The sequence below is a fragment of the Pocillopora damicornis genome, chromosome 11, assembly GCF_964200805.1.
Source record: "Pocillopora damicornis chromosome 11, jaPocDami1.2, whole genome shotgun sequence".
Classification (NCBI taxonomy): domain Eukaryota; kingdom Metazoa; phylum Cnidaria; class Anthozoa; order Scleractinia; family Pocilloporidae; genus Pocillopora; species Pocillopora damicornis.
In genome coordinates, this window is record NC_142680.1 from 13,998,877 (window position 1) to 14,025,728 (window position 26,852).

Consider the following 26,852-nt stretch of genomic DNA (forward strand, 5'->3'; position numbering starts at 1 on the left):
TATTTTGACAACAAAAGTTTCACATGTAACCTGAGGATTTAAGGAACTGAAAAAACATCAGCATAATTTCCCATAGTGGTCTGATAGATTCAGTCATGATTATGTTTACGTGACGAAGTGGAATTGACTTCTGAAGTTTGTAGGTTGATTGTCTTTTCCAAAGCAAATGATGTGAAATGAACTCTAGGGAAGAATTTCATATGAATATTTTTTACATTTTATGTACCAGTACACAAGGACAAAACTTTGGGCAGGGCAGGAACATTCGGGAAATGATGTAATCTACACTAGAAGCCATTGGGAGCTTGATTTGGTTTGAATGTATGACTAATTTTGGACAATACATACATGTAAAGTAACACAACGCTGGGTGTAGGTTTCTTTTGTCCATTAGGGCATAAAGTTCAACTTTCAGTTGGTTGAGAGCAAAGTGTTTACTATAATTATTGTATTTAGGTTTTGTGGGACTGTATTTTCAATAAAGAACACAGAAAAATTTAGTTCAGGTAGGTAGATATGAGGTTGCAAATGGAAAAGTCTAGGGAAAAAAGACAGGTGTATTACAAGATCAGAACACAAGCAATATTTTAATGAATCATACATGTATGTTGAGTTAAGTACTCTGAAGTAACATTACATTAACGTTGCTAATAATTTTTAACCCAATAAGATTTACAATTTGACCTGGAGGTTTCATTTAACAGAAAGTTCAATAGAGATAGAGTGTCGCCATAATAGATTCCAGGAACAGTACTCAGAGGCATAACTTAAACACAGCAGGTTCAATGTACAGGTAAGTGCATGATGGTATCATATGATTTACACTACCAGAAGCTTTCAAGTTTTCTTATTATTGAAATTGTAATTTCATGCCAGTAAATCTACCAAATTCAAGTTATGTGGAGAAATGAATGGGTGAACTTGACATCATCATGCAAATGGTCGACTTAATATCATCATGCAAAGTGCTAATCTACCGTACAAAAAGGTCCAAAATAAACATGGTAAGCAACTGAACTTCATGTATCATTTTGTGTTAGAGCACACAAGAGGACTTGTGAGACCTGCTTCACTCTCATTTGCCAGAACAAGATTGAACGTCTGGTACCAATCAAAATTCAGAATGACTGTGACAGTTTGGAACTGATCTGTTAAGACTGTGCTTTTAAGGGGTCTACAGATGTGATCAGAACCCTGGGTCTCCAAGGATACCTGATGGTTATCTAATCCACATCAAGTAGCTCTAACTTTTAACTATAAACGTAACAAATGTCAGTTCCATTGAACTGTCCTCATAAAAACTCAACAAAGTCTAAGCTAAGTTAATTAAAGTGTACTTAGGTATTCTAAATAAGCAGAAGTAAATTTTTCACAAATAACAAATGTTGAGCGCATAGCGTGTGCAGTTTAAAGTAATTGAAAAATTTACAGGTGCTTATCATGTGAGAAATCATGTTATTAATATTTCATAACGTATACATGAAAGATGCACATTCACAGGAAATCAACAAACTGATGGCAGATAAATTTGACAGTATTGACTAAATGAAGTATGTGCTATCAAAATTTGTCCTTCAGCTGAATTCTTACTCAGGAATGCAATTTGTTAGTGTTTATCAATATACATAAAAGTATCCAAGCTTTTGTTTATTTTTGTCAGCTACTGCATGTATCAATCAGAACAACCTACTTTGAGTAAATCTGATTGGTTTCTAATGTGATCTATTGTTGCTGAGCCTAGTTTATATTATTTTGTACATGAGTTATTACTTTTTCACTAATGATAAATGAAAAAGGTACCTAGCTATTTTCAGCCAACCAAAAAAGTGTAATTTTTCATGTATATCAGTATTGTGATGAATTCACCAAACCAAACAAGTAACTGAAAAGGAGTTGTAGTCTACCAAATAAAGGCCTAATACACATATATTGCCACCAAGTATAGATACCAATGCTTATCTGAACCATTATGAAGAGAATCTAGAAGACTGCCAGGCTTGAAAGAAGTCATGAAATGTTAAGGTCTGAATAATTCTGGCCATAACATGGAAAACATAACACTAATCACATTTCAGTTAACATTAAAGCACTAGGCTCCTATTCATATTTTAATAAAAGCAAAACCACTTTGTTACTGAGTTTCAATGGATTACTCCCCATAGTTTGGAAACAATCACAATAGACATTTAGCACCATGTTAACAACAAACCACAGTTTCAGGTTAGGCGTTAGATGTTTGTGACTTTTATTGGTTTAGCTTTGTAAACATGAAAGTATAATTTCATTTAAAGAGGCTGTCAAATTGAATTTCCAGACAACAGCAGTGTTTGATTTTCTAATGGCAACAAAAAAGTCCTACTTTCACTACTGGCTAAAAATGGTTTATTCTATTTGTATTCAATGACATGTAATGCCATGGGTGGCAGGGTATTCTGCAATTTGACCAAAATTTTATCTTTGCATGTACTAAAAAGACTGGTTAAGTAATTTTCTTACTGAGCATATGGTATAGACAGAAATTCAGGATAAAAAATGTTCCGGTAAATGACTTCCGTGAAATGTGACCACACAGAGAGTCAATAATGACTCCTAAGTTTCAAGGTGGCGTGACCTGCACTAAAGGTCCAGACCATGAAATGTTGGCCAGCGAGAGCACAACTCCGTGCTGTAATCCACACTTAGAAGACAAGCCAACTGTAGGAAAGCTGACATGTGAAATCTAAGCAACAAAGATGAATGAAAAACTAGATAAAAAAACAATCTTCAACAGCATGATACAGCCACCATTGCAAAATGGTCGCTTTCTGAAGCTTTGAAGCTTAGGTAACTTAGCCGAGCATAGACTGGAACCTATCTTCAACAATAGTAAACCACGTGACAAGCGTTCTGTTCACTGTGACAAATCCAGCCAGGAATAAGTATCTTGGACCATGACATAGTGTGGTTTACATGAAGTGTAAACCACACAAAAACAGTTACAGGATAAACCAATAATTGCATAAAAACTTAGGCAAATGCAAGCACAAAAAACAAAGTTTATTTCAACAGAAAGCATAGGTGAACACAATTATGCATCTAGTTTCATTCTGATATTGACGTTGGTTTAACAGTCTCTTCTCTCTACATTCTGCTGATTCATTTGCAATTTTTTGTCTTTGATACTGAGATTGGGTTACCAGCCTCTTTTTTCTTGATTCAGAAGATTCATTTGCACGTTTCTTTTCACTGTTCAGAAGCTGCTGGGCCAGCCTCTTTTCCCTAGATTCCACACTTCCATCTACCCTTCTTCATTTCTCATATTCATGTCTTGCAATCAATTGTTTTTCTTTTTCTTCTGGCGTTTCAGTTAAAGACTTTTGCTTCCTTTTCATATGTTGTGCTTGGTTTCTTTTATTTCTGAAAGGCAAATGTTCAATTTTTGGACTCTCGTGAACATTCTGCAAATCAAGTTCATTATCTCTGACAAAGACACCTTTAATTTCAAAAGGAACAAACCCTATTTGTAAGCAGGAAATGTTCAAATATGATACAAGGTTTTCGATTCCTTCAATGGTAAGCAAAGTACATTCTTTAAGTGAGTGGGGCATCCCATGCAAATCCCTGCAATGAGCATCAAAAATTTTAAAGCTTTGTTCTGAATTCTTAATCACTGCAACAGTATTTATTCCAATCGCTAACAAACAACAATTGTAGTTAAGTTGACAATTTGAAAACACTTCTGTCAGAGAATTTTGAAGAGACATGTATGGCCCATTATTTGATGTCATGAACAAACTTCCTGTTAATGACCCACTATATTCTAATGCGTATACATTATTGTAAATTGAAACAATGCATGAAACATCAGTTAAAAGCAAGTAATCATTTGTCTGGACAGAACATCTAATGGAAGTATACAAATTATTTCCAATGGTAGGAATATTATTCAAAATGGAAGAAGTCCACAAATTGATATCTTCTATGTGATGATAAATAATAGCAGTAAGTGACATTGCTACACATTGCTTACCAACATTTTCACCAAAGAGAGCTTCATTTCCTTGACTGTGGTCAGCACATATTGTTCTTGTTGGATCGATGACATTAAATATTGTAGGGCCTGGATTTTCCTCTACATCATTTGCCTGCCTTATAAGTAATGGAATATAGGCATTGTAGGAAATCATTTGTGAAAATCAAAACATCACATCATTCCACATTTTGTGTTGTCCAACAACTTGTTTCAATACTGGCAAGTAAAATAGAACATCACAAACATTAAACTCCAACAATGATCATTAAAACGTGATAAGATATCCTTGGTTTTCACGAAATTGTCATGAGAGCCAATACTTGACCGGTATTGTGCAATCGAGATTCCCATACTTACTTTTTCGTTTTGAGATATGCCTCCGTGAATAGTCCATTTTACAGTTGTGAGCTTGGTTGCCAAGCCTTTGAACAGGAATGAGGCTAAGGGTGACCTTGTTATGATACAAACCTTGCTGCTTTTCAAATGCAAATTACTTTGTTATTATGCTAACTAGATACTGGTCTCTATCACAACAAGGTCACCTTCAGCCTCACTCCAAATCAAAGGCTTGGCAACTAAGCACACAACTGTAAAATGGCCTATTCTCAACAGTGCAAGGAGAGAGCAACTGCAACTTATTTCACTTCCTGGCACTTTCAGGTGGCTTCAGACACTTTAAAACACTTTCAAACTCTTTCAGACACTCAGTGGTGCAACCCGCACCGATAGATCAAGCCGATAGTTGTTGGCTTGTGAGAGTGCAATAACTCCTTTCAGTGTGGTACAACCCGTACCGAAGATTCAAGCAGTTAAATATTGTCTTTTAAGAACGTAGAATCTCTTGCACAAGCTGCACTTATAACACAAGCTGCACTTATAACACAAGCTGGGTCTGAATGTGTTGGCTTGTGTGGGGGGAACTAACTCGTGATACGATCACCTGAAAAAAATTACTCGAGACCACGCTTACAATCAAGATGGCTGACTCAGATTAGTGCGCCGTACAAGATACTAGACCACGTGACAGGCGCTCGACTCTCGTGTACAAATTAATAAATAAATCCGATCGTGCCATTGTGTGGCTACACTGGTTGTGTAAGCCACACAAAAACCATTCCCTCCTTCTCTTTTATTTCAAAATAGTTCTTCTCCCTGTCAGCGTCTTTTTACGAAATTATTTTTTCTACCAACGGCCGCCAGAAAAAAGTTATTTGCCAAAAAGACGCTTCAAACAGTCCACGAAGGCTTTAAAATATCACAGATGCATCGATTAACGTTCCATTTAGCTCAAAGGCCCATTTCCAACCTTGATGCAACGCGGTCGTTTGTTTTTGTTTTGAACCACCGCTTTTGTTTAAATAGCGCCTCTGATTGGTCAGCTATTTTTACCTTATACGGTTAACAATATATGAAAGTCATATATTTGAACTGCGGATAAAGACATGAATGAAAGTGATCCTCGCAGTGATGTGCACTACTTAGGCAGCAGTGAAAATAAGGCCTGAAAAAAATTTCAGGCCTGTACGGGATTTGAACCCATGACCTCTGCGATACCGGTGCAGCGCTATACCAACTGAGCTAACAAGCCAACTGGGAGCTGGTCATGATAGTGGTTCTAAATAAACCCGTGAAGTGATGAATATACGGTTAACAATATATGAAAGTCATATATTTGAACTGCGGATAAAGACATGAATGAAAGTGATCCTCGCAGTGATGTGCACTTCTTAGGCAGTAGTGAAAATAAGGCCTGAAAAAAATTATTTTCACTACTGCCTAAGTAGTTTAAACGCTTATGGATCGGTTGTTGCTAAAAAGGAACACGAAAATCCTTGCGAGTATTTCGAAGAGGGTGAAAATGTTGATCCACCACGTTTTCATCCATTCATCAAATTTGCCATCCTTGTTAAATAGGACCAAGGGTCAATTGAAGTTTCATGCCCATGGAGAGGAGCTTGCGCTCGAAAGAGTGGTCAAGGTTGTTGTCAATGCAAAGCAGCAAATAAGAATTGTAACGCAAACTGTCAGTGTCGCTGACGTTCCTGCAGTGAAGTGACTAAACTTAAAATAATTAAACGTCCGGCAGTCCGATATTTTTCACATTCCTCATCGTAATCCAAAAAATATTTATACGAAATGTTCTACCTTTATTTACAATCCTCAAGCGCTTCCAGTTAGCCTAAAATTTCGAACTTGATGTTTTTTCGCTAACCCTGTAAACAGAGTACGAAGCCATCCAAACGCTTGACACTTAACTGTTCAATGACACGGCTGGACACGGTCCTCAAAGAACTCCATATTTCTCTCTGAAATATACCAATTTTTCGTTGGAAAATATTCTACCTTCATTTTACCTTCACGCTCTTCTAGAAAGTGAAAAAATTCCGACGTTGTCCGTTTCGCTGACCTTGTACACAAAGTGCGGAGAGATCCAAGCGTGACACTAAGAAAATTTTCACTGGACACGGTCTTCGAATGACTAAACGTCCAGTAGTCTGATATTTTTCCGTATTTCTCTTTGAAAAATATTTTATCTTCATTTAGAATCCTCAAGCGCTTCTAGAAAGTGAAAACATTTGAACGTTGTCCTTTTCGCCGACTCTGTTCACAGAGTACAAAGAGATCCAAGCGTGACACTTAAAAAATTTTTCTTCGGATTCTTCCGGACAAAATTCAAAATACTGTAAGGGAACTATAAAATGACGAAGGGCGAATGTATTTACCGTAAAACAGTTGACTATATGTCCAGGATGGCTCTTGAGAAAGACGATTTTAGAACGTTTTCGGTGATTTGGGAATTTCGTGTTACAGGAAATTGGATCGCGGCGCGCGTTGCATCAAGGTTGGAAATGAGCCCTCAACTGAGATACTCAAACCGAGATTACCCTCATAGATTTTGTTTGTCTCATGTCAATAATCATTAACCACGTATACATAGTGTGGTATGCCTGTGTTCGGACGCTCTACCAAAGAGCTATGGGAGATTCGTGGCAGGCTATAGTGGACCTCGATGAATGTGCTTTTTGACTTGATTCTCTCTGAAGAGGAGGGAACAAGCAGCAAACACAAGCATACATTCCGAATTAAAAGTAGCACAACTTTTTGTATTGCTTGTAAGACCAAAGTTAGTTAAACAATTCATCGAGAACAAAACTTTATTCTTTAACCCCTTAAGATCAAATTAGAAATTCTCCCCTATAGCCTCTTAAATCAGTTGAGAGAACTTGGCGTTCCATCAATTGAATACTTCGTCTGAAAAGCTTGGTCCTTTTCCGTATCTGTTTATCGGATATTACAGATGCATTGATATTGTAATGCATGAGAAATTACAAGTTAATTTTCAAGAATTGAAGCGAATATATCTGATAAATATTAAAAAAAAAAATACTGTCCATGTTATTTGCGTCCGCTCCAGCACTAAAGAGGAAAAGCCTGCAGACTGACTGGCATCAAGCGTTACGTTAAACGATGCATTAAAACGAGATTCTTCTCCTCTTGGCCACGCTGTTCGTAAACATAGGCATGCAACGCATGCAAGCGTTTTGTGGGTTATGATGGGCCACCAAGTAATTGACGTTTGCATTTTTGTACAAGAAAAAAATAATTACTTTTCAAAGGATTCCAACGAAAATATCGTTTAATGGAGAGCGAAAAAAGGCCCTTTCAATTCATTCGAAATAAACTCAGGCACAGGTCTTTTGCGGTCTATTGTCTTTGTTGTCTAAATATAAGCAAAAATAAACTGCATTGGTGCAACACTCAGTGTTGTCTTCTTCAGAGCCACTGTTTGGTCTCGTCACGCAACACGCTCTCTCTCCTCCTGTTGCGTGACGAGAGCGAACAAAGGCTACGAGGGAGGATACGCTAGCATACAAGACCTCATTATTGGTATTTGGTCACAAGCACTTCTTTGCCCGCACGAATGTATGAGGTCTTCAGGAACATGAGCCAGCGAGAGGTCTGTCCGGGCTTTGGTACTGATAATTAGTGCCAGATTCCCCGAAAACCTCTCCCCGACTTGTCTTACAATGCATACTCAATCTCGGCCCTTCAGGGGTGGGCTGATATTTACCACGCGCCTGTAACCTTAAAATAGACACATGCTGCTGATTCTAATTCTAAATTTGGCTGCTTCACTATACAAAGCAATAAAGCGTTCAGAGTTAGAGTCGAAGTAAGTACGAGATTTAATTGTTAATGTGCTGATGTGTTAATGCGACCTCTCATCAATTTTCCGATTCATATTTCAGCGCCCTTAGTAATCAGAGCTGCTCTTACATCGACCATTATTATACTGATTAATATTATTTCACAACATGAATTGCCATAGAAGGACGTCGTTTTTAATATACTCTATCTTTTTTCAAAATTTCCTTTGTATCGCTTGGATAAAGAATATCTGACGCGTTAACATCGGTACTTCTGCCGTGTTGAGTCAAATTCGTTTCATTCATATCTTTCCATCAGTTGTTAACAATCAAACCACTGGTGTGAATTTAATCAGACTTGAATAGACATGCCCAATCTGTGCCTTAAACGTCAGGAGAAGTTTACAAATGCTAACATAATGTGTGCATTACGTTTTACGCGGGGAGTCAGTTATCTTCGGCAAAACAAGTTTTAAGATTCAGAAAGATGGTAACCGTTTTTAGTGTTCCCAATGTAAACAATGGGTGAAATGAGGCCATTCGAAATTGAAATTTGTTTCATGAATATGTCCATCAAATGAGCAGAAATTCTTTTTCTCATAAAATCTCCGTTGGGCCCGGCTCTTCTAATGTTGTTTCCATGGCCGTCCCAAGTAGCTTAATTTTTTCCAGTGTCAATTGTAACGCAGAGTATGATACAACTCACACAGTATTGCTAAATTTCAAATGAATTCAAGACGGGGAAATCTAGTCTGTTTGATAATTCAACCTCGTGCGCTTAATTTATGGAGAGGATGATGAGCGATTGATTTTCAGGTCTCTTTTTGTGTTCTGAACAAATCGAGCTCCATCTTTATGCTTGGTAACCGTTTTCCCTCTTCGGTTCAGCAATTTTTTATTCACCCATATTACTGCATTTTACAGAAGCTTTCACGTCTTCCTTACAATAGCTATTTGCATTTATCTTTGTTTTGCAGGGGAAGTCTCATTTCGGTTTCTTGCTTTTGGTTTCATCAGTCATACGACTAGAATATCAAACAAGACAAGCTTCTTGTGTAAAAGGTTTGCGATAAAAAATAAATTTAGAAACAATCTTTCCCGCTTTACAAAACTGAAATGTTTTGCACTGGACATTCAAAACCAGAAGATTTTACCTCCAAATAGTCTTAGACTTTGGCAAAGATTTGTCGCTTAAAATTTAACTTAAACTGATCAAAGTCCACAAAATAAAACGATGAACTCAATTTTGAGACCTTAACTTCCATGATCTTACTAAATCTCCTTTGCAAATGTAAGAAATATCTCAGTAAATATTTTTAGAGAATGTAGTTTTGCGTCCTCTCATAAAATCTCCGTTTGGACCCTCTCCTCTGATGTTGTTTCCTTGACCTTCATAAGTAACTTAACGTTTTTTAGTGTCAATTGTAACAGAGTTTATTATCTAGATACTGATGAAATACTAAGATTTTTTCCTTTTACTAAAAAATCATATCTTCATCGCGCGCAGTGAAGATACTATATTTATCTTTCACGTGTGAGGATATTGGTGTTGCCATGGTTACTAATATGATTAGCCAATTACAAGAGAGCTTCCCTCTCAGGCGCGCGGCCGGTTCTTTTAAAAAAAAAAGTTGTCTTTTATGTATGAATTTCATTAGTATCTATAAAATAAACAGAACATTACATGGCCGCTTCGCTCACTCGTGAGAGATACTTTCAGCTTTCGAAGATAAAATTCGTATCCCCAAGCGGCCACATAATATCCTCTATAATACAAATCGCACAGTATTGCTAAATTTCAAACTAATTCGAGGCGGGGAAATCTAGTCTGATTGATAATTAAACCCTGTGTGCTTAATTTATGGAGAGGATGATGAGCGATTGATTTTCAGGTTCCTAAACGGCCTTTTTTTTTTGTTCAGTACAAATCGAGATCCATCTTTATACTTGGAGACCGTTTTCCTTTTTCGGTTCAGCAATGTTTTATTCACCCATTTTACTTCTATTTTACAGAAGCTTTCACGTCTTTCTTACAAAAGCTATTCTTATTTATCTTTGTTTTGCAGGGGAAGTCGTATTTCGGTTTCTTGCTTTGGTTTCATCAGTCATACGACTAGAATATCAAACAAGACAAGCTTCTTGTGTAAAAGGTTAATAGTAAAAAAATAAATAAATTTAGAAACAATCTTTCCCGCGTTACAAAACTGAAATGTTTTGCACTAGACTTTCAAAGCCACAGGATTTAAACTCCAAATAGTCTTAGACTTTGGAAAAGATTTGTTGCTTAAAACTTAGCTTAAATTGAACATAGTCTGCAAAATAAAATGATCAACTCAATTTTAGGCCTTTAACTTCGATAATCTTATTAAGTCTCCTTTGCAAATGTAACAGATATCTTAAGAAATATTTTTAGAGAACGAAGTGTTGCGTCTTCTCATAAAATTTCCGTTTGGACCGGCTCTTCTAATGTTGTTTCCTTGGCCTTCATAGGTAGGTCTACGTTTTTCAGTGTCAGTTAAACCGCCGAGTATACACAAATCACACAGTACTGCTAAATTTCAAATTAATTCGAGGCGGGAAATTTAGTCTGTTTGATAATTCAATCCTGTGAGCTTAGTTTATGGAAAGGATGATGAGCGATTGATTTTCAGGTTCCTAAATGGCCTTTTCTTGTGTTCTATACAAATCGAGCTCAATCTTTATACACGGTAACCATTTTTCTCTCTTCGGTTCATCAATTTTTTATTCACCCATTTTACTTCTATTTTACGGAAGCTTTCACGTCTTTCTTACAATAGCTATTTGCATTTATCTTTGTTTTGCAGGGGAAGTCTTGTTTCGGTTTCTTGTTCAGTTTTAGTTTCATCAGTCAAACGACTAGCAAATCAAACAAGACAAGCTTCTTGTGTAAAAGGTTAGTAGTAAAAAAAAGTATTTAGAAACAATCTTTCCCGCTTTACAAAACTGAAATGCTTTTTCACCGGACATTCAAAGCCAGGGGATTTACCTCCAAATAATTTTAGGTTTTTGCAAAGATTCATTACTTGAAACTTCACTTCAACTGATCATAGTCTGCAAAATAAAATGATGAACTCAATTTTAGGTCTTTAACTTCTATGATCTTAATATAATTCCTTTGCAAATCTAACAAATACCTCGGTAAATATTTTTAGAGAACGAAGTCTTCCGTCTTCTCATAAAATCTCCGTTTGGACCGGCTCTTCTAATGTTATATCCATGGCCAAACTTAGCACTTTGTTCTCACGCGAGCTGCGTCCATTTATCTTTGTTTCTCGCCACTTTTGGTTTCATCACCCAAACAAAGCGTATTTATTTTTGAAAGGGTTATCAGCGAAAAAACTAAATTTAGTAATAGTTATTCTTTTCCCGCTTCGAAAAAAATATATTTCTGATTTACTGTAGCAAATTCAGTGATAAGAAAGGTTGTTATTCCAAACAATTTAATAATATTTGTGGAGAGCTTCCAAATTGGAATAAATTTTTGATTTGGATTGCAAAATATTATAGGACTGCATCATCTTTACTTTTTAAATTTATGATCTCATCAGGGATTCTTCCTTCTAGCTCCCTCACATTACCTCGCTGGTCAGTAAGGAGAATTTAATGTTGTATAAAGAAAAAACCCTCAGCTGATAAGTATTCTCGTCGCTTTTTCACTTAATAACATGTTGATATTGGAAAGAGAAGCAACATGTTCCTCACTTCTGTAGCTTGAATTATAAAAATCGAGCAAAGCAAAATTAAATCCACCAAACTCTTATTAATGATATGTGAGCTCCAATATTTATTGAGATATCTTATGGACAAGTTGGAATGCAAGTTCCATCCTTATTACGTTTATAATGATTACTTTTACCGATAATTTTCCTATTCAATCTTACAGTAGCTCTTCGCATTCTTCATTGCTTTGCAGAGAAAGTTTACATCACTTTTGTGATTTTGGTCTCCTAACTATCCAGAGATCTTTTAGTTTTTAAAGGTGAGCGGCTAAAAATTAATTTCATAAACATTATGCGTTAGCTTGGTTTGGATGGAAACTTGCTACTCATAAAGATAACACCCTCTGATTGATGAGTCTGTTTACTTTTAGCATTGCTATATGGTATATTGTTATATACTTAGACTTTGGTTGGTGGATTCTTGGTCACGTGCCCTGGTCAAATTCAAATGTATCCCGACTGGGATACAATTTTGCAGTTGTTGCCCGCGCGCCGAATACAACAGCATGATTTTGCCAAATGATTGTTTAAGGGAAAGTCTAAAGATATAACAAAGAATTTAATGTATGGTCCCTCGGGAAACTAGTTAGTTTTGTTTTCTCGTTGGACTCATGGGAAAAAAAACTAAATGTTTCCCTCGGAACCATACATTTAGTGTATATTGATATTGTAAGGAGAAACAACAAGTTAATCAGTTCTGTGATGATTGAAACTAAGAAGATCCCGTATGTTATTTGATGAATCTTATGAGCAACTTAAGAAACAATCTTTCTTCCATCTTAGGTTTTTTTTTCTTATTTTGATGACTTCTTCTCACCAACCGTGCGAGTAAAATGTTATTACACCAGCTATTTGTATTTACGTTTGTTTGTCTGGGAAAGTCTCATTTCATTTTCTTATTTTTGTTTTCATTAGTCACGCTATCAGGCACCAATGTAAAAGGCATGTTCTGTTCCCAAAAGGTGAGCTGTTAGTTTTCTTTAATTTCTGCATTTTTATTGCTTCCTCAGTTTCATTTCCATGAATGAAATTGACTTTATTATTTTACGAAACAAAAAATTTGGAGAAGTTGGTATATCAGTTACTGAAGTAACGCGTATGTAATTGAATGAAATAGAAAGATTTTCCTTCGTCTGAAAAACAAAGCATCATGTGAGCGGTTGAAACGTTGGGTAGAATTTTTCTTAAATTAATTATGCGAGTTCCTAAGACTGACATGCCGGCTTGATCTCGACGGAACAAACGGTTAGAAATACCAACACAAATCTTGCACAAATATCTTCATCTGGGATCAACTGAACAGTTTTATACTTCGTTTAATTGTAGAATGCGATTTTTTTTGTTGGATTTATGTCCATCAAATTTTTCCACCACGCAACGAAACTAAATATATGTCACGCACAGGCAGCCCAAGCTCCAGCTGTGAGATGATCATCTTGCGCAACAACAGTCAAGGCAGAATTATTAGACCGCTTTCTCTGATGAAAAGAACCCATTTTAACGAGTTGTCCATTTCGAGGTTTTTCCTATGTACGTATAACACCTCGAAATGGACAACTCACTAAAATGGTTTCTTTTCATCAGAGTAAGCGGTCAGATAACGAGTGGTACACTGTGGAAGTAAGTTGAGGTATTTTTATTGAGAATTTGGCGTAATTTTTTATTCCTTAGAGCGGTCGTAAATATTCCCATACAAACTCTTAAAGTTCCGTCTGTTATTGTGCAAGAAGATAATCTCACAGCTAGAGCTTGGGGCCGTTTGTGCGTCACGTAGATGGATATCTCCGAATCGATTCAAGATATATTGATTTGCCTCGATTTTGAACCGAATAACAACGGATATCAGAGCTGAGTTAGTCCCTGGTTTTTGAAGGGTAGCAGAGTGAGAATCCTGATCGTGTTTCACGTAACGAACTTTTAGGAAAATTCCCGTGTCATGTTTAGAAACTCGAACATTTATCAGTGTTACTTTTTTTTAAGCTTCCTTTTTTTGTTGATTCTTTCTTACGACATCAAACAGGAGAGAGCCGTTATGAGTGACGCTGCAGAAATCTTAAAATCAGTCCAGATAGGTTTAAATGTCGTCATATTTCTTCTGAACACTGATCGTGGCCTACGAGCGACTGAGTTATGTAATGAATGTTTAATTCTACTTCAAAACCTTAACTCTGGTAGTCACCTTGATATCTCCGATGTACTATTCAATGCGTACTACGCCATCTCTGGTTACACAGATGCAGAAAGACATGCCACCAAACTTCTTGACACATTTAACCATGCCTGGAGACTAATCATCGAACTGGGAGACAAAAATATAGCACAAAGCCGGTTTGTAAGGGCAAAGCAACTCCTTCAATGCGCACTCACCATCGTGAAAACAATTGGTCACAAAAGAAAAGAAGCAGTGGCTTACGGAAGACTCGGAACTGTCTGTACTAGCCTAGGAGAATATCAGAAGGCTAAAGAATATCACGAGGAAGCACTTGCCATCGCGATAGAAATTGGCGACAGAGCAGGGGAAGGAACAACATACGGGAACCTCGGAAATATGTTTCGTTCCCTTGGCGAATATCAGAATGCTAAAGAATATCACGAGAAAGCACTTGCCATCTTGATAGAAATTGACAACAGAGCAGGAGAAGGAACAACACACGGGAACCTCGGAAGTGTGTTTCATTCCCTTGGCGAATATCAGAATGCTAAAGAATATCACAAGAAAGCACTTGCCATCTTGATAGAAATTGGCGACAGAGAAGGAGAAGGAAGAAGTTACGGGAACCTCGGAAGTGTGTTTTATTCCCTTGGCGAATATCAGAATGCTAAAGAATATCACGAGAAAGCACTTGCCATCGCGATAGAAATTGGCGACAGAGCAGGAGAAGCACCAACATACGGGAACCTCGGAAATGTGTATAATTCCCTTGGCGAATATCAGAATGCTAAAGAATATTACGAGAAAGCACTTGCCATCGCGATAGAAATTGGCGACAGAGCAGGAGAAGGAACAACATACGGGAGCCTCGGAAGTGTGTTTGATTCCCTTGGCGAATATCAGAATGCTAAAGAATATCACGAGAAAGCACTTGCCGTCGCGATAGAAATTGGCGACAGAGCAGGAGAAGGAACAAGATACGGGAACCTCGGAAGTGTGTTTGATTCCCTTGGCGAATATCAGAATGCTAAAGAATATCACGAGAAAGCACTTGCCATCGCGATAGAAATTGGCAACAGAGCAGGAGAAGGAACAACATACGGGAACCTCGGAAATATGTTTCGTTGCCTTGGCGAATATCAGAATGCTAAAGAATATCACGAGAAAGCACTTGCCATCGCGATAGAAATTGGCGACAGAGCAGGAGAAGGAACAACATACGGGAACCTCGGAAATATGTTTCGTTGCCTTGGCGAATATCAGAATGCTAAAGAATATCACGAGAAAGCACTTGCCGTCGCGATAGAAATTGGCGACAGAGCAGGAGAAGGAACAAGATACGGGAACCTCGGAAGTGTGTTTGATTCCCTTGGCGAATATCAGAATGCTAAAGAATATCACGAGAAAGCACTTGCCATCGCGATAGAAATTGGCAACAGAGCAGGAGAAGGAACAACATACGGGAACCTCGGAAATATGTTTCGTTGCCTTGGCGAATATCAGAATGCTAAAGAATATCACGAGAAAGCACTTGCCATCGCGATAGAAATTGGCGACAGAGCAGGAGAAGGAACAACATACGGGAACCTCGGAAATATGTTTCGTTGCCTTGGCGAATATCAGAATGCTAAAGAATATCACGAGAAAGCACTTGCCGTCGCGATAGAAATTGGCGACAGAGCAGGAGAAGGAACAAGATACGGGAACCTCGGAAGTGTGTTTGATTCCCTTGGCGAATATCAGAATGCTAAAGAATATCACGAGAAAGCACTTGCCATCGCGATAGAAATTGGCAACAGAGCAGGAGAAGGAACAACATACGGGAACCTCGGAAATATGTTTCGTTGCCTTGGCGAATATCAGAATGCTAAAGAATATCACGAGAAAGCACTTGCCATCGCGATAGAAATTGGCGACAGAGCAGGAGAAGGAACAAGATACGGGAACCTCGGAAGTGTGTTTTATTCCCTTGGCGAATATCAGAATGCCAAAGAATATCACGAGAAAGCACTTGCCATCGCGATAGAAATTGGCGACAGAGCAGGAGAAGCAACAAGATACGGGAACCTCGGAAGTGTGTTTGATTCCCTTGGCGAATATCAGAATGCTAAAGAATATCTCGAGAAAGCACTTGCCATCGCGATAGAAATTGGCGACAGAGCAGGAGAAGCAACAAGATACGGGAACCTCGGAAGTGTGTTTCATTCCCTTGGCGAATATCAGAATGCTAAAGAATATCACGAGAAAGCACTTGCCATCGCGATAGAAATTGGCGACAGAGCAGGAGAAGCACCAACATACGGGAACTTCGGAAGTGTGTTTGATTCCCTTGGCGAATATCAGAATGCTAAAGAATATCACGAGAAAGCACTTGCTATCGCGATAGAAATTGGCGACAGACGAGGAGAAGGTTTAACATACTCCAATCTTGGAATGGTGTACAGTAATCTCAATAAAAATCGGCAAGCTAAAGAATATTTGGACAAAGCAGTCGGCGTCGGTATTGCAATCGGTTACAGAGAACTGGAAGTCATGGCTATTGTAGGTTTGGCACATGTCTCTGGTTCTGTAAATGACATTCAGAAGGCAAAAGAACATTGTGAGAAGGCGTTTACAATCAGCAGAGAATGCAGCAATAGAGAATGCGAAGCACAACTATACCTATCCGTTGGTGGTCTATTCCGATCGTTTAGTGAATATGATAAGGCAGCATATTATTTACAGAAAGCTTGTTCGTTAAGTAGCCAAATTGGACACAAAATGACTGAGTTTCAAAGCCTTCTCGGTATTACAGTTTTAAAGATATCGCAGTTCGAGGTTGTGGAGGCAATGAAATATCTTCTTCAAGGTATTGAAAAATATGAAAAAATCAGAACTCTTCAGAAAGGAAACAGTGAATTTAAAATTTCTCTATTAGAGGAACACGGTACTTTTCCCTACAAGCTACTCACTTACCTCCTTTGTGGTACCGGAAAATTTCGAGATGCTCTCTATGCTGAGGAGCTGGGACGAGCAAGAGTCCTCGCAGAACTCATGGCAGACAAGTACTCCGCTGAAAGCCACATCTCAGCTGATCCACGGTTCGGGATTGAAAACATCGCGAGAAGAGAAAGTAACAGTGTTTTTTTGTACATTTCGTATGAAGATCGGCAAGTTCTGCTCTGGGTATTGAAAGCAAATGGAGACATTTTCTTTCGAAAAACAGACCAAGTGAAAATAGACACTCTTATTGCTGAGCAAGTTTGCGAAGTGGAAGGAGTTTTCAAAAAGAGCGCCAAATGCTTTGGTGTTTTACCCACAGCGAACTGCGAAGACCGATCGCTGGGTGACAACATGACGACATCTCTTCATGAAGAGAGCCAAACAAATCTGCGAGGTGACGAAACCAAAGATACGGGAGGAAGTCATCATTTGTGCTACGAATGGATCATCGCACCTGTGGCAGATTTACTCACAGAGCCCGAAATTATCATTGTACCGGATCGTTTTTCGTACCGAGTCCCATTTGCTGCCTTGCGCGATGAACAAGCCGGAAAGTATTTATCGGAGAAGTACAGAATACGCATCGTCCCTTCATTGACAACTCTCCGGCTTATTCAAGAATGTCCAGCAGACTATCACAGTCAAACTGGCGGACTGGTTGTGGGTGATCCTACGGTTGGAAAAGTGCAATACAATGGACGTCTCACTGACACTACACCATTGTTCTGTGTAAGTAAGGAAGCAGAAATGGTTGGTCAACTGCTGGGCGTTCAGCCTTTATTGGGAAGTCGCGCAACAAAGCAGGCGGTTCTTCAAGCAATACCTTCAGTGAGTCTGATACATGTTGCTGCACATGGGGATGTCGAAAGAGGAGAGATTGCCCTCTCTCCTCAATGTACTACTAACAGTACTCCACAAGAGGAAGACTACCTCCTGACAATGTCCGACATTGAAGGAGTTCAAGTGCGAGCTAAACTGGTAGTACTCAGCTGTTGTCACAGTGGGCGTGGATTGGTTAAAAAAGAAGGAGTTATTGGAATCGCTCGTGCATTCTTAGCATCTGGTGCACGTTCAGTGTTGGTAGCATCGTGGGCTATAGAAGACAAAGCAACGGCGAAGCTCATGAAACATTTCTATAAACACCTTGTGCGTGGAGAAAGTGCCAGTGAATCTCTTCACCAGGCCGTAGAATGGTTGAGAAGCAATGGATTCTCCAAACCTTCCCAATGGGCTCCGTTTGTGTTGATGGGGGATAACGTGACATTTGATTTTTTGAAAAAAGGGTAAGTCTGGTTAGAATGAGCAACGATAAACCGATTAGCACACTTAACTTATTCAGTTCACTCCGTTATCGTAATTTTTTTTGGTTGTTTTTGTCTTTGTTTTTCATCCATAAAATGCCTCGAAAAAGAACTTGATTTTGTCTAGCGCTCGGAGCCAGAATTTTTTCACAGAAGGCTTTCTAAAATTGGCTTTGAATTAGCGTTTCTTTAGTATGCAATATACTCGGAAATAATTGGTCAAATTCGATGCGATACTACACGTTATGACGATGAAGGTAACTTGAGAAGCTGAAAAAGTTAACTTTATCCGTGAAAAATCAACAAAAATAACAATAAATTGAGAATCTTAAAGTCACTTTCGCATCAAGCATGGTATGTTCGACAAGTTTGGACAATTATACCCGCTGGAATTGAAGAAGAAAGTAATTTCTTTAATTGGAAATCTGTTCCGTCTACTTTAAAGGTGAAATAGTGACAAATTTATAATGTTTTTTTTTCAGGAAAGAGGAACTCGAGGAGGACAACAACGAGGCGAAGAAGAAACAGAGCGACTACTGATCCTACACAAAGATTCTTCTTCCTGTACATTGTCGTTCAGTGGACACTGGTATTACTTTGCGAAGACATTTTTAATTTTTTTTTTAAGTCAAGTAGTTGGTTTTGCGTGCTTTTGTAAGCAAGGCGTAATCGAAAGGCAACGACGATAAAACCTGCAATTATACTAAGTATACAAGTATACTATCAATAAGAAACTACAATAAATCGGGATGGGAAAACTGAACGCAGGAAATCAGCTTAATGTATAAAAATGTGAGAATGTGGCAAAGTTTCGTCAAAACTCAAAATTAATCCTTGATTTAAATCATTATAATTCTGTTTTCAATTCTCCCGTTGGACGCACACGTGATCATTAAAGAGTGATTAAGACTGTTCACAGGTGCAGGAGATGATAACAAACTAACAGAACAAGGAACAAAAAGTGCCGAGATACTGAAGACACAATAAAAAAAGCTTAAGAGAAGGTGATTATGTAAAAATCAGACAGAGAAGAGAAAAATGCTTGAGAATTACCGCAAAAATCAAAGTGTTGTGAACAGGGCGCTACATATTAATCTAAAAGTTAAGTGGAGAAGAGAACAAACAAAGTGCAATATACTAAAAGAAAAGTATTAACAAATAGAGAAGAAGACAAACGGTGAGCGAATTACTAAGATAAAATTAAGAGAAAACATTGCGCGAGATACTAACGTCACACAGAAGAGTGCAAACAGTTCGTAGGATATGAACGTGACAATCAGCCAGAATTAAGAAAAGGAACAGAGGGCTAGATTTAAATATAGGAAAGAAATTTTAGTTGAAACAAAGAGTAATGTAGATATTTAACTAAGAAATCAAACAAAGACGAGAAAAGCATTGTGCAAGATTTGAACGAAATATTTAATCGGAGGAGAGAACGAGCTATGTGCAAGATACAACTAAATAAACAAAACTACCAAACAGGGCAGTGAAAAAAAAAACAATTCTCAATATAATTGCAATAAACAAAGTTAAAAGAAGAAACAGCGGACTTGACAAAAAGTAAAATCATAGGCATGCAATGCATGCAAGAGTTATTTTTTCGGCTGGATGAGTTGAGGAGGGACACTGTGTAACTGATGTTTTCATTTTTAATAAAGAAAAAAAGCCTTAACCTCAAAAAGAACGAAAATAACGCATTAGTTTAGTTAAAACACAGAAAAAAACGTTCCTGTTTGTCTGAAATAAACTCACACGTATTTATTTCGTGGTCCCTTGTCTGAGTAATTAGAAACCAAAATAAACTTACTTTACCTTAAGAGAGAGGGAGAGAGAGAGGGAGAGGGAGAGGGGAGAGAGGGGGAGAGAGAGGGGAGAGAGAGAGGGGGAGAGAGAGGGGGGGAGAGAGAGAGAGAGAGAGAGAGAGAGAGAGAGAGAGAGAGGGGGGGGAGAGAGAGAGGGGGAGAGAGAGGGGGAGAGAGAGGGGGAGAGAGAGGGGGAGAGAGAGGGGGAGAGAGGGGGAGAGAGAGGGGAGAGGGGGGTGAGGGAGAGGGGAGAGAGCGGGGGAGAGAGGGGGAGAGAGGGGGAGAGAGGGGGAGATAGAGAGAGAGAGAGGGAGAGAGAGGGGGAGAGAGAGGGAGAGAGGGAGAGAGGGGAGAAGCTAGATGTAAAGGCACTTTTGTAACCTCATTTTGGCACTTATGTAACCTAAAATGGCACTTCTGTAACTTCTGTGGTACTTACGTAACTTATGGCACTACTGTAACCTGGCATTCCTGTAACTTTGTGGCACTAATGTAACTTTTGTGGCACTTGTGTAACTTTTGTGACACTTCGATGACGCCATATTTCTGAAAAGTGTGTTTTTACTACAAATAACAAGTGAAACACTTTCCTAAACATATGCTTCAGAGGAAAGGAACTGCATCGTACACGTCTCATCAGAAATGGATGAATGTATGAACGTTGTCAGATATTCCACGACACTACATTGCATGACATAAATTTATTGTTAAAAGCAAAGGCTTCCTTAACCCATATAAGAAGGCCGAACTATTGTCTACAGATTTAATCGCCATAAAAGGACTGCTCAATATTGCATTCCGCAACCTTACGAGGCAAAATGTTACGCTTCGTTTTCCACACGCACATACAACAAAATGGCGGCCTTTTCTACACGGTTTTACTTGTAAGAGCAGCAAATCATTGTTATTCTCAAAAAATAAATTGCATTAATTTGGGATTTGTAATGCCATTCCCCACGGGTCCTGTCGTATACTCTTTTTGGACTTTCTTTGCACAATATCGGGTCAGACTGGATTTTTTTCTCGAACTAAAGACATGGTGACACTTTGCAACGATATTTCTTCTGCAAATAGATTTAGCAGCGCTTGTAAGGACATCTTCTTTCCAGGGAGCTCGTTCTGTACCCGGGGAGTCAGCTGTTACGAGTTCACTTTCACTGGACTCATTAACTGCCTTTCTTGTACTCAGCTCTTTATCGTTTTCCTCACAGTTTCTCATAACGCCATGAAGCTTTTAGATGCCTTCACAGATGACTTGTTCTTCTCGAAAAGTCTGTAGTACTTCTCGGCGGTGCCTTCTCGATGCGCCATTAGATCAGCCAGGTTGCTGGAAATTTCCTTATGGCGGGCATGACATTGAGATACAGCGCTTTTTCGGTAGAGAGTGTGGTGGACTGGTCCCTTGATGCCGGCTTTCTTGAAAATGGAGCTAAGATCCTTGGTCATTTGATTTGACTCTATTTGATTTCCAAACCATGACAAAAGCAACGCCTGTTTCCCAACGGACAGTGCAGCAGGAAGTCTAGGTCTCATTTGCTTTATGAAAACATTGATGTAGCTGTACACGAGCTTTGTTAGTACCACCTGAGCTGGGCCATGGGTGTCCATAGTTTTGTGTTTAAGAACTCGAAAAACATATCTTTCGCGTTCAACTCTAGCCCTCTGAAACTCTTCTACGGTCATAGAGGAAACCACTCCGGCACGATTCATCGATTGATTCATTTCAACTAGTGTATTACCGCCAAGTTCGCCTAAGATGATGACTGCATCACGCGAGGCCTGGCTTGCGTCACAGTCCTTTATCTTCTCTGGAGTTATCAGAACGCTGACATCTTCTTCGTGTTTCTCCCATCTTCGTCGCATTGTTTCTTTAGTATATGAATAAGACCACCTTCGCAGTTTTTCACGTAAGCCGATCACATCTTCGGTGTTGAATATAACGTCACTTGGTCGGTCTCCTAGCAAGTAGGAACAATAATGCTGCAGACTCGTAAGTTATGGCTTTATTGTGGCTGGGGAATACTTCTCATCAGCACGTTCACCAAGAAAAACGTCTCTTATCTTTATGGCATCCAGCAACGATTCAAGCCACTTTTGAAACCGGTTTAATATCTCGGCAGCCAGAGTTTTAGTTCCTGTGTCTTCACCGTCTGAGCTACCGTCAGACTCGAACCCTTCATCATAGGTTGCAGTATTGGCTTTGCAATTGGCTGACTCGTCTATATTAAATTGGACTGGATCTACATCCTCAAAATTATCAGTACCAATCCCAAAGTCTTCCTCTTGTGACATGGAACTTGCTTGACTTTCATCGCAGTTCTTTATTCTTTCTTCTTTCTTCTTCTTTCATTCGAAGAAATACGTGAGGCTTTGAACTAGACATAGTCTTTGCAAAAGAGATAGGGTTTCTGTATTCGGCGTCACTCTGATTCAATTTACGTTTCCTTCTTAAACGTTGCGGCAGTCTATCTGTTGACAACCTTGAACAGGACACAATTTTCTCTTTCGATTGGGTTTCTTCTTGTTGGTCTCACTTACAAGGCGTGCCTTACTGACCTTTCTATTTCGGGGAGATGCCATTTCCTCATCAGTGAAAGTATACTTCTTGCGAAGTTTGGATCGGGAGGTCGCTGCCCTTGCATTCTCACTGCTCCAGCCATGAATATTTCCCAGGTGCATTAGATGATGGACAACTTCTTTATAGCACATGGGCATCGGGCGTTCTTTCTTTTGGCGACAGCCCACGACACTTTAATCTTCGTTTTGCTCACTAGATTCTTCAGGGTTGTCTTCTGTCAAATGTCCATCCTTGCCTTCCTCTGTCCATTCTTCATCTTCATCATCTGTATTACCCTTTCCTTCCTCCAGACTTGAAAAGCGACGTGCCTGTTCACTTGTCCAGTAATGCCTCAAATTAAAATATTTTTCTCTGCACTGAAAGAATAAAATCAAAACATGTATTTCTATATGAATATAACCAAAATAGAAATCCTCTTTAGTATACCAAGAAAAACACTTTCTTAACAACAATCCCATATTCCTGACTTAACTTCGTAATCGATGGCCAATGAATAATTTAATGGGTAATAAAGTGTCTTCCACACCAAGGATTCCCACAAAACAAGAAGGCTTGTTATCTTTTTTAAAAGCCTAAAAGTACATTTATGGCTTAGCCTCTGAAATTTTGACGGTGCAAATTTTTCCACTGGTGGGATAAAAGGGCAGTACTCTTGCCCAACCTATTGGAACAGTGTAGCGAGTTATATGGTACATTTAGTAGTACGTTACATAGTAAAGTTGAAAATACATCACATAGTAGTCCAAAATTTGTTGTTTTTAGCTATAATTTACCCTCTGAATACCGCCATCCCCTTTTGTTAGAATATTGGTCAAACACAAGAAGCCCAGTTTCTTCTCACACTTTGCTGTCAGATTCGACGATCTAAGTGAAAATGAAGGGTCTGGGACAGACTGGTAAATTACCTCCGCATGTAAATGTCCATCGCCTGTTCTAAACTTAATGGACTCAAAATTAAATTGGTGGAGCAATGGTAATCAAATTTGGAGGCAGTGACTTAAAATCTCTTATTATACCAGGCTAGTTAATCAATTAACCATAAAAACAATAATCGTCAAATCCATGAAATAAAAATGGGTGTGGTTTTGATTGATATTCGCAGAAATCAGCTATGACTCATCCAGATTATTTGGTAAAACAGTTAATTTAGACCCTTTTTAGAATACAATTGCACCAGCATTGATATGTGTCTTGATCTACCAAAACATAACCAAATTACGGGGCCCAGTTAGTACCATCTCGTATTTCTCATCAACCATTTTTTCACGACTTTAACTTTCCAGCACGACTTCAACTTGTTTTCACAACTTCAACATTTTTTTCACGACTTCAACTTTCTGGCACGACCTAAACATTCCGGCACGACTCAAACATTCCAGCACGACTTTAATTTTCTTGAACGACATTAAAAGGGTTGAAGTCGTGCAGGAAAATTGAAGTCGTGAAAAAAAAGTTAATGAGAATTATGAGATGGCACTAAATGAGCTCCGTACCAAAGATCTTCCCAAGATTACTAGTGTTTAGAGGAGGGGATGATAACAGAGAAAACTGAACCTTGCACAATGCTTAGTGGGCACTTGCATACTTACAAGTACAACAAAAGTGCAATACATTGATTGATTTACCCTTTTCGCTGCTTCAGTATCACCTCTTCGTAAGGCTGCTGACTCTGCACATTGTAGACTTTTAAGCCTTGCTTGGAGACCAAAATAGTCCACTTTTACGGTGGCCCACAACTGTCACGGCAAAGCAAAAAATCACGGCAAAAAAAGAAAACGAGTTGGTCAGCGGTTGGTCAGCGGTTGTTATTTGCATCTGAAATGCTATGTCGTGTAACAGTAACAGTAACACACTGCTCGCTCGAAAAATAGCCATTTTTCGAGTTTGCTCACAGAGCACTTTGATTCGATCTCACGATGTTTTGGACCGCGTGTGGTTCGGTAGTAGATGAAGATGCAAACTTTTGTATTTCTTTTAGTTCCAAATAACGATAGGCGTGAGAGGACACTGCCCCAAATTAGCTGATTAGCATGTTTCTGGAATAAGATTGTGCATGTGGACTGTGGGTAAAATGAAAACAATCATAATGTATAGGCCTTGATGAAGTAAGGATTTTTCAAAATACTGTACGCCTGCAAACAGTCAGAGAGCACGAGGTTAAAGGCCAAAACATTCCTGATTATTTCCAAAATCATTTATCTTGAGTTTTATTGATGTTGAACAGACTTATGGAAATAACACTATTTAAAGTAAAGTTTCCTCTGAGGTGTAAGCTACATTATTTTGCTTCATTGTTTTTTTTCCACCTGTTGAAAAATCCTTAATTAGTCTAACTTTCTCTGCAGATGTTATTTTGGTCTGGTCAAAAAAGATGGCGAGCAAAAGAGATATGATAATCGGAGTTAATTCACTTACCTCAGACAACTTGGTCAGCTCAGCTATCAATGCTGCAACCGTAGCTGCTGGGCCTTGGGACTAATTTGGCAGTCCCAGTCTCCCATCATTGTCACGCTTTCCCTTTTGTTTTCACCGTGGATCAAACATCTCAAGTAGTTCGTTTTTCCTCTTTCTTTCTTTCTATTTCGAGGGATTTCAATCCCACTTAAGTTGAAATACGAGAGAGTTTCTTTTCAAGTGCTCCGTGCCCGAACAAAACTGGCCTAACAAGTTACGCATTTACGCGTTTGTACAACACTTGGATTTTTTTTATTATTTGAGTGACATTCGGTTTCGGCCAAAAAAACCCACGGAAGGGTTTGGGAAAACCAGGAAACGTTATTGTTACTACAGAAGTGGGGGGACGAAAATATACAAATGAAGTTAATATTTTGTACCAGAAAGAGGCCTATATGGCAAGAAATAAGTGATTTTATTCGAGCGGCAGGCTATGAAGACCTTGATGAAGATGCCTGCAAAACAAGAGTACACACATTAGTAAGTGCGTATCGCTCCTACAAGACGAATGGGAAAAGACCGGAAACGGGACTCCAAAGAGGAAGCTGGCGTTTTTCGACGAAGTCGATGAATTTCTCTAAAAAAAACCATGTACCAAACCGAAGGTTGTGGTAAATTCTTCAAAAATTATCATTGAGGCGGACAGCGAAGAAGAAGACAATGAAAAAATTGAGAACGATGAACCAAACGAAGAGTTGCCTTCCTTAAGCGACGGCACCAGCGTCGGCAGCAACAACAAAACAGCTGGCAAACTTCCTCAACCAAACAAGGGTGAATGTTTGACAGGTGAGCTTTGAAAACTTTCGCTGATTGGAGGGTCAGACAATAGGCCAAGAAAATGTTTCAATATCGGCGCTTGCATTGTCTGTAATCTCTAACAAAATTTCTTGATAATTTACTTCCAAGATAAGATAAGTATTGACTCAAACAGCCTTCCACATGATTAATTCATGATTTATTCTCGACTTTAACTTATGCCTTTAAAGATTTCTTGTATTCCTTCACAGAGAGAACAACAGATGCTGGCAAGCCATTTTTCAAACCTGCTACGAAGAAGCAGAAGGTGTCAACGACGGATGCCTTAACACAAATTGACAAGGCGTTGGAGGCATTTGTTTCCTATCAACAAGTTGCTGATTGGAGTTTTCTTGCCGCAGAGGAGGCTCGTGAAAGACGAGAAGAAGAAAGGGAGGAGAGAAGAAGGAAGGAAGACCAGGAGTTTCTGCTGAAATTGGCGCAGGTACTTCGAAAATAGAAAGTACGTGTCTTCAACAATTTAAGAGAGTGTCTCTGTAAGAGCGGTCCGGTCGATTTTGCTTGAGACACGGATTTCGCTCGTTTCTCGTGTGTTGTAAGACATTCATGTACCTATACTAAAACTACAATCAGTTTGATCGGATCTCTTTATTTTTCAGAGTTTTACGGAAATTAAATTTCACTCGAGCGAAGGCTTGTCGGGACACTTTTCAAGACTTTAATTTCATACAACTTTGGAGGACAATTTACAAAAAACTACGGAACTCAGCAAAAAACAAATACCCCAGCCATGTATATTAACTCTATCTTATCTATCGAGGCGACTTTCGTAAACATCACGTGTCAATCAAGGAAACAGGAAGACTTGAATGACACCTTATCGGTTCGCCTAAATCAAACACGCCAAAACCGATCAAATTCAAGGTA

The 26,852-nt window shown here is 38.8% G+C and overlaps 2 protein-coding genes, 1 long non-coding RNA gene, 1 other non-coding gene and 1 pseudogene across 5 annotated transcripts; 2 read left to right on the plus strand and 3 right to left on the minus strand.

Moving 5' to 3' along the window:
- Positions 1 to 3,015: 3,015 nt before the first annotated feature.
- On the minus strand, positions 3,016 to 7,918 carry LOC149037676 (uncharacterized). Of its 2 annotated transcripts, XR_016181233.1 has the most exons (3): positions 4,370 to 6,841; positions 4,010 to 4,228; positions 3,016 to 3,396 (listed from the first exon to the last, which is right to left on the minus strand). It is a non-coding gene; the product is annotated as an uncharacterized LOC149037676 (long non-coding RNA). The 2 variants fall into 2 exon arrangements; XR_016181232.1 differs by having other exon boundaries at positions 4,010 to 7,918.
- A 7,729-nt stretch (positions 7,919 to 15,647) lies between these two features.
- Positions 15,648 to 20,097, plus strand: LOC149037677 (tetratricopeptide repeat protein 28-like). Its single transcript, XM_089186998.1, has 2 exons — positions 15,648 to 18,317; positions 18,818 to 20,097. Exons 1-2 carry the CDS (start codon positions 15,649 to 15,651, stop codon positions 18,873 to 18,875), a joined length of 2,727 nt encoding a protein of 908 aa, XP_089043124.1. The 5' UTR covers position 15,648; the 3' UTR covers positions 18,876 to 20,097.
- A 676-nt stretch (positions 20,098 to 20,773) lies between these two features.
- LOC113681771 (uncharacterized) lies at positions 20,774 to 22,429 on the minus strand. The gene has a single exon (XR_016180731.1). It is a non-coding gene; the product is annotated as an uncharacterized LOC113681771 (transcript).
- On the minus strand, positions 20,774 to 25,391 carry LOC149037678 (uncharacterized). The gene is made up of 4 exons (XM_089186371.1): positions 25,332 to 25,391; positions 25,131 to 25,190; positions 24,341 to 24,451; positions 20,774 to 23,071 (listed from the first exon to the last, which is right to left on the minus strand). Exons 1-4 carry the CDS (start codon positions 25,389 to 25,391, stop codon positions 22,889 to 22,891), a joined length of 414 nt encoding a protein of 137 aa, XP_089042497.1. The 3' UTR covers positions 20,774 to 22,888.
- Positions 25,392 to 25,460: 69 nt separating this feature from the next.
- Positions 25,461 to 26,515, plus strand: LOC149037679 (uncharacterized; annotated as a pseudogene).
- Positions 26,516 to 26,852: the final 337 nt, after the last annotated feature.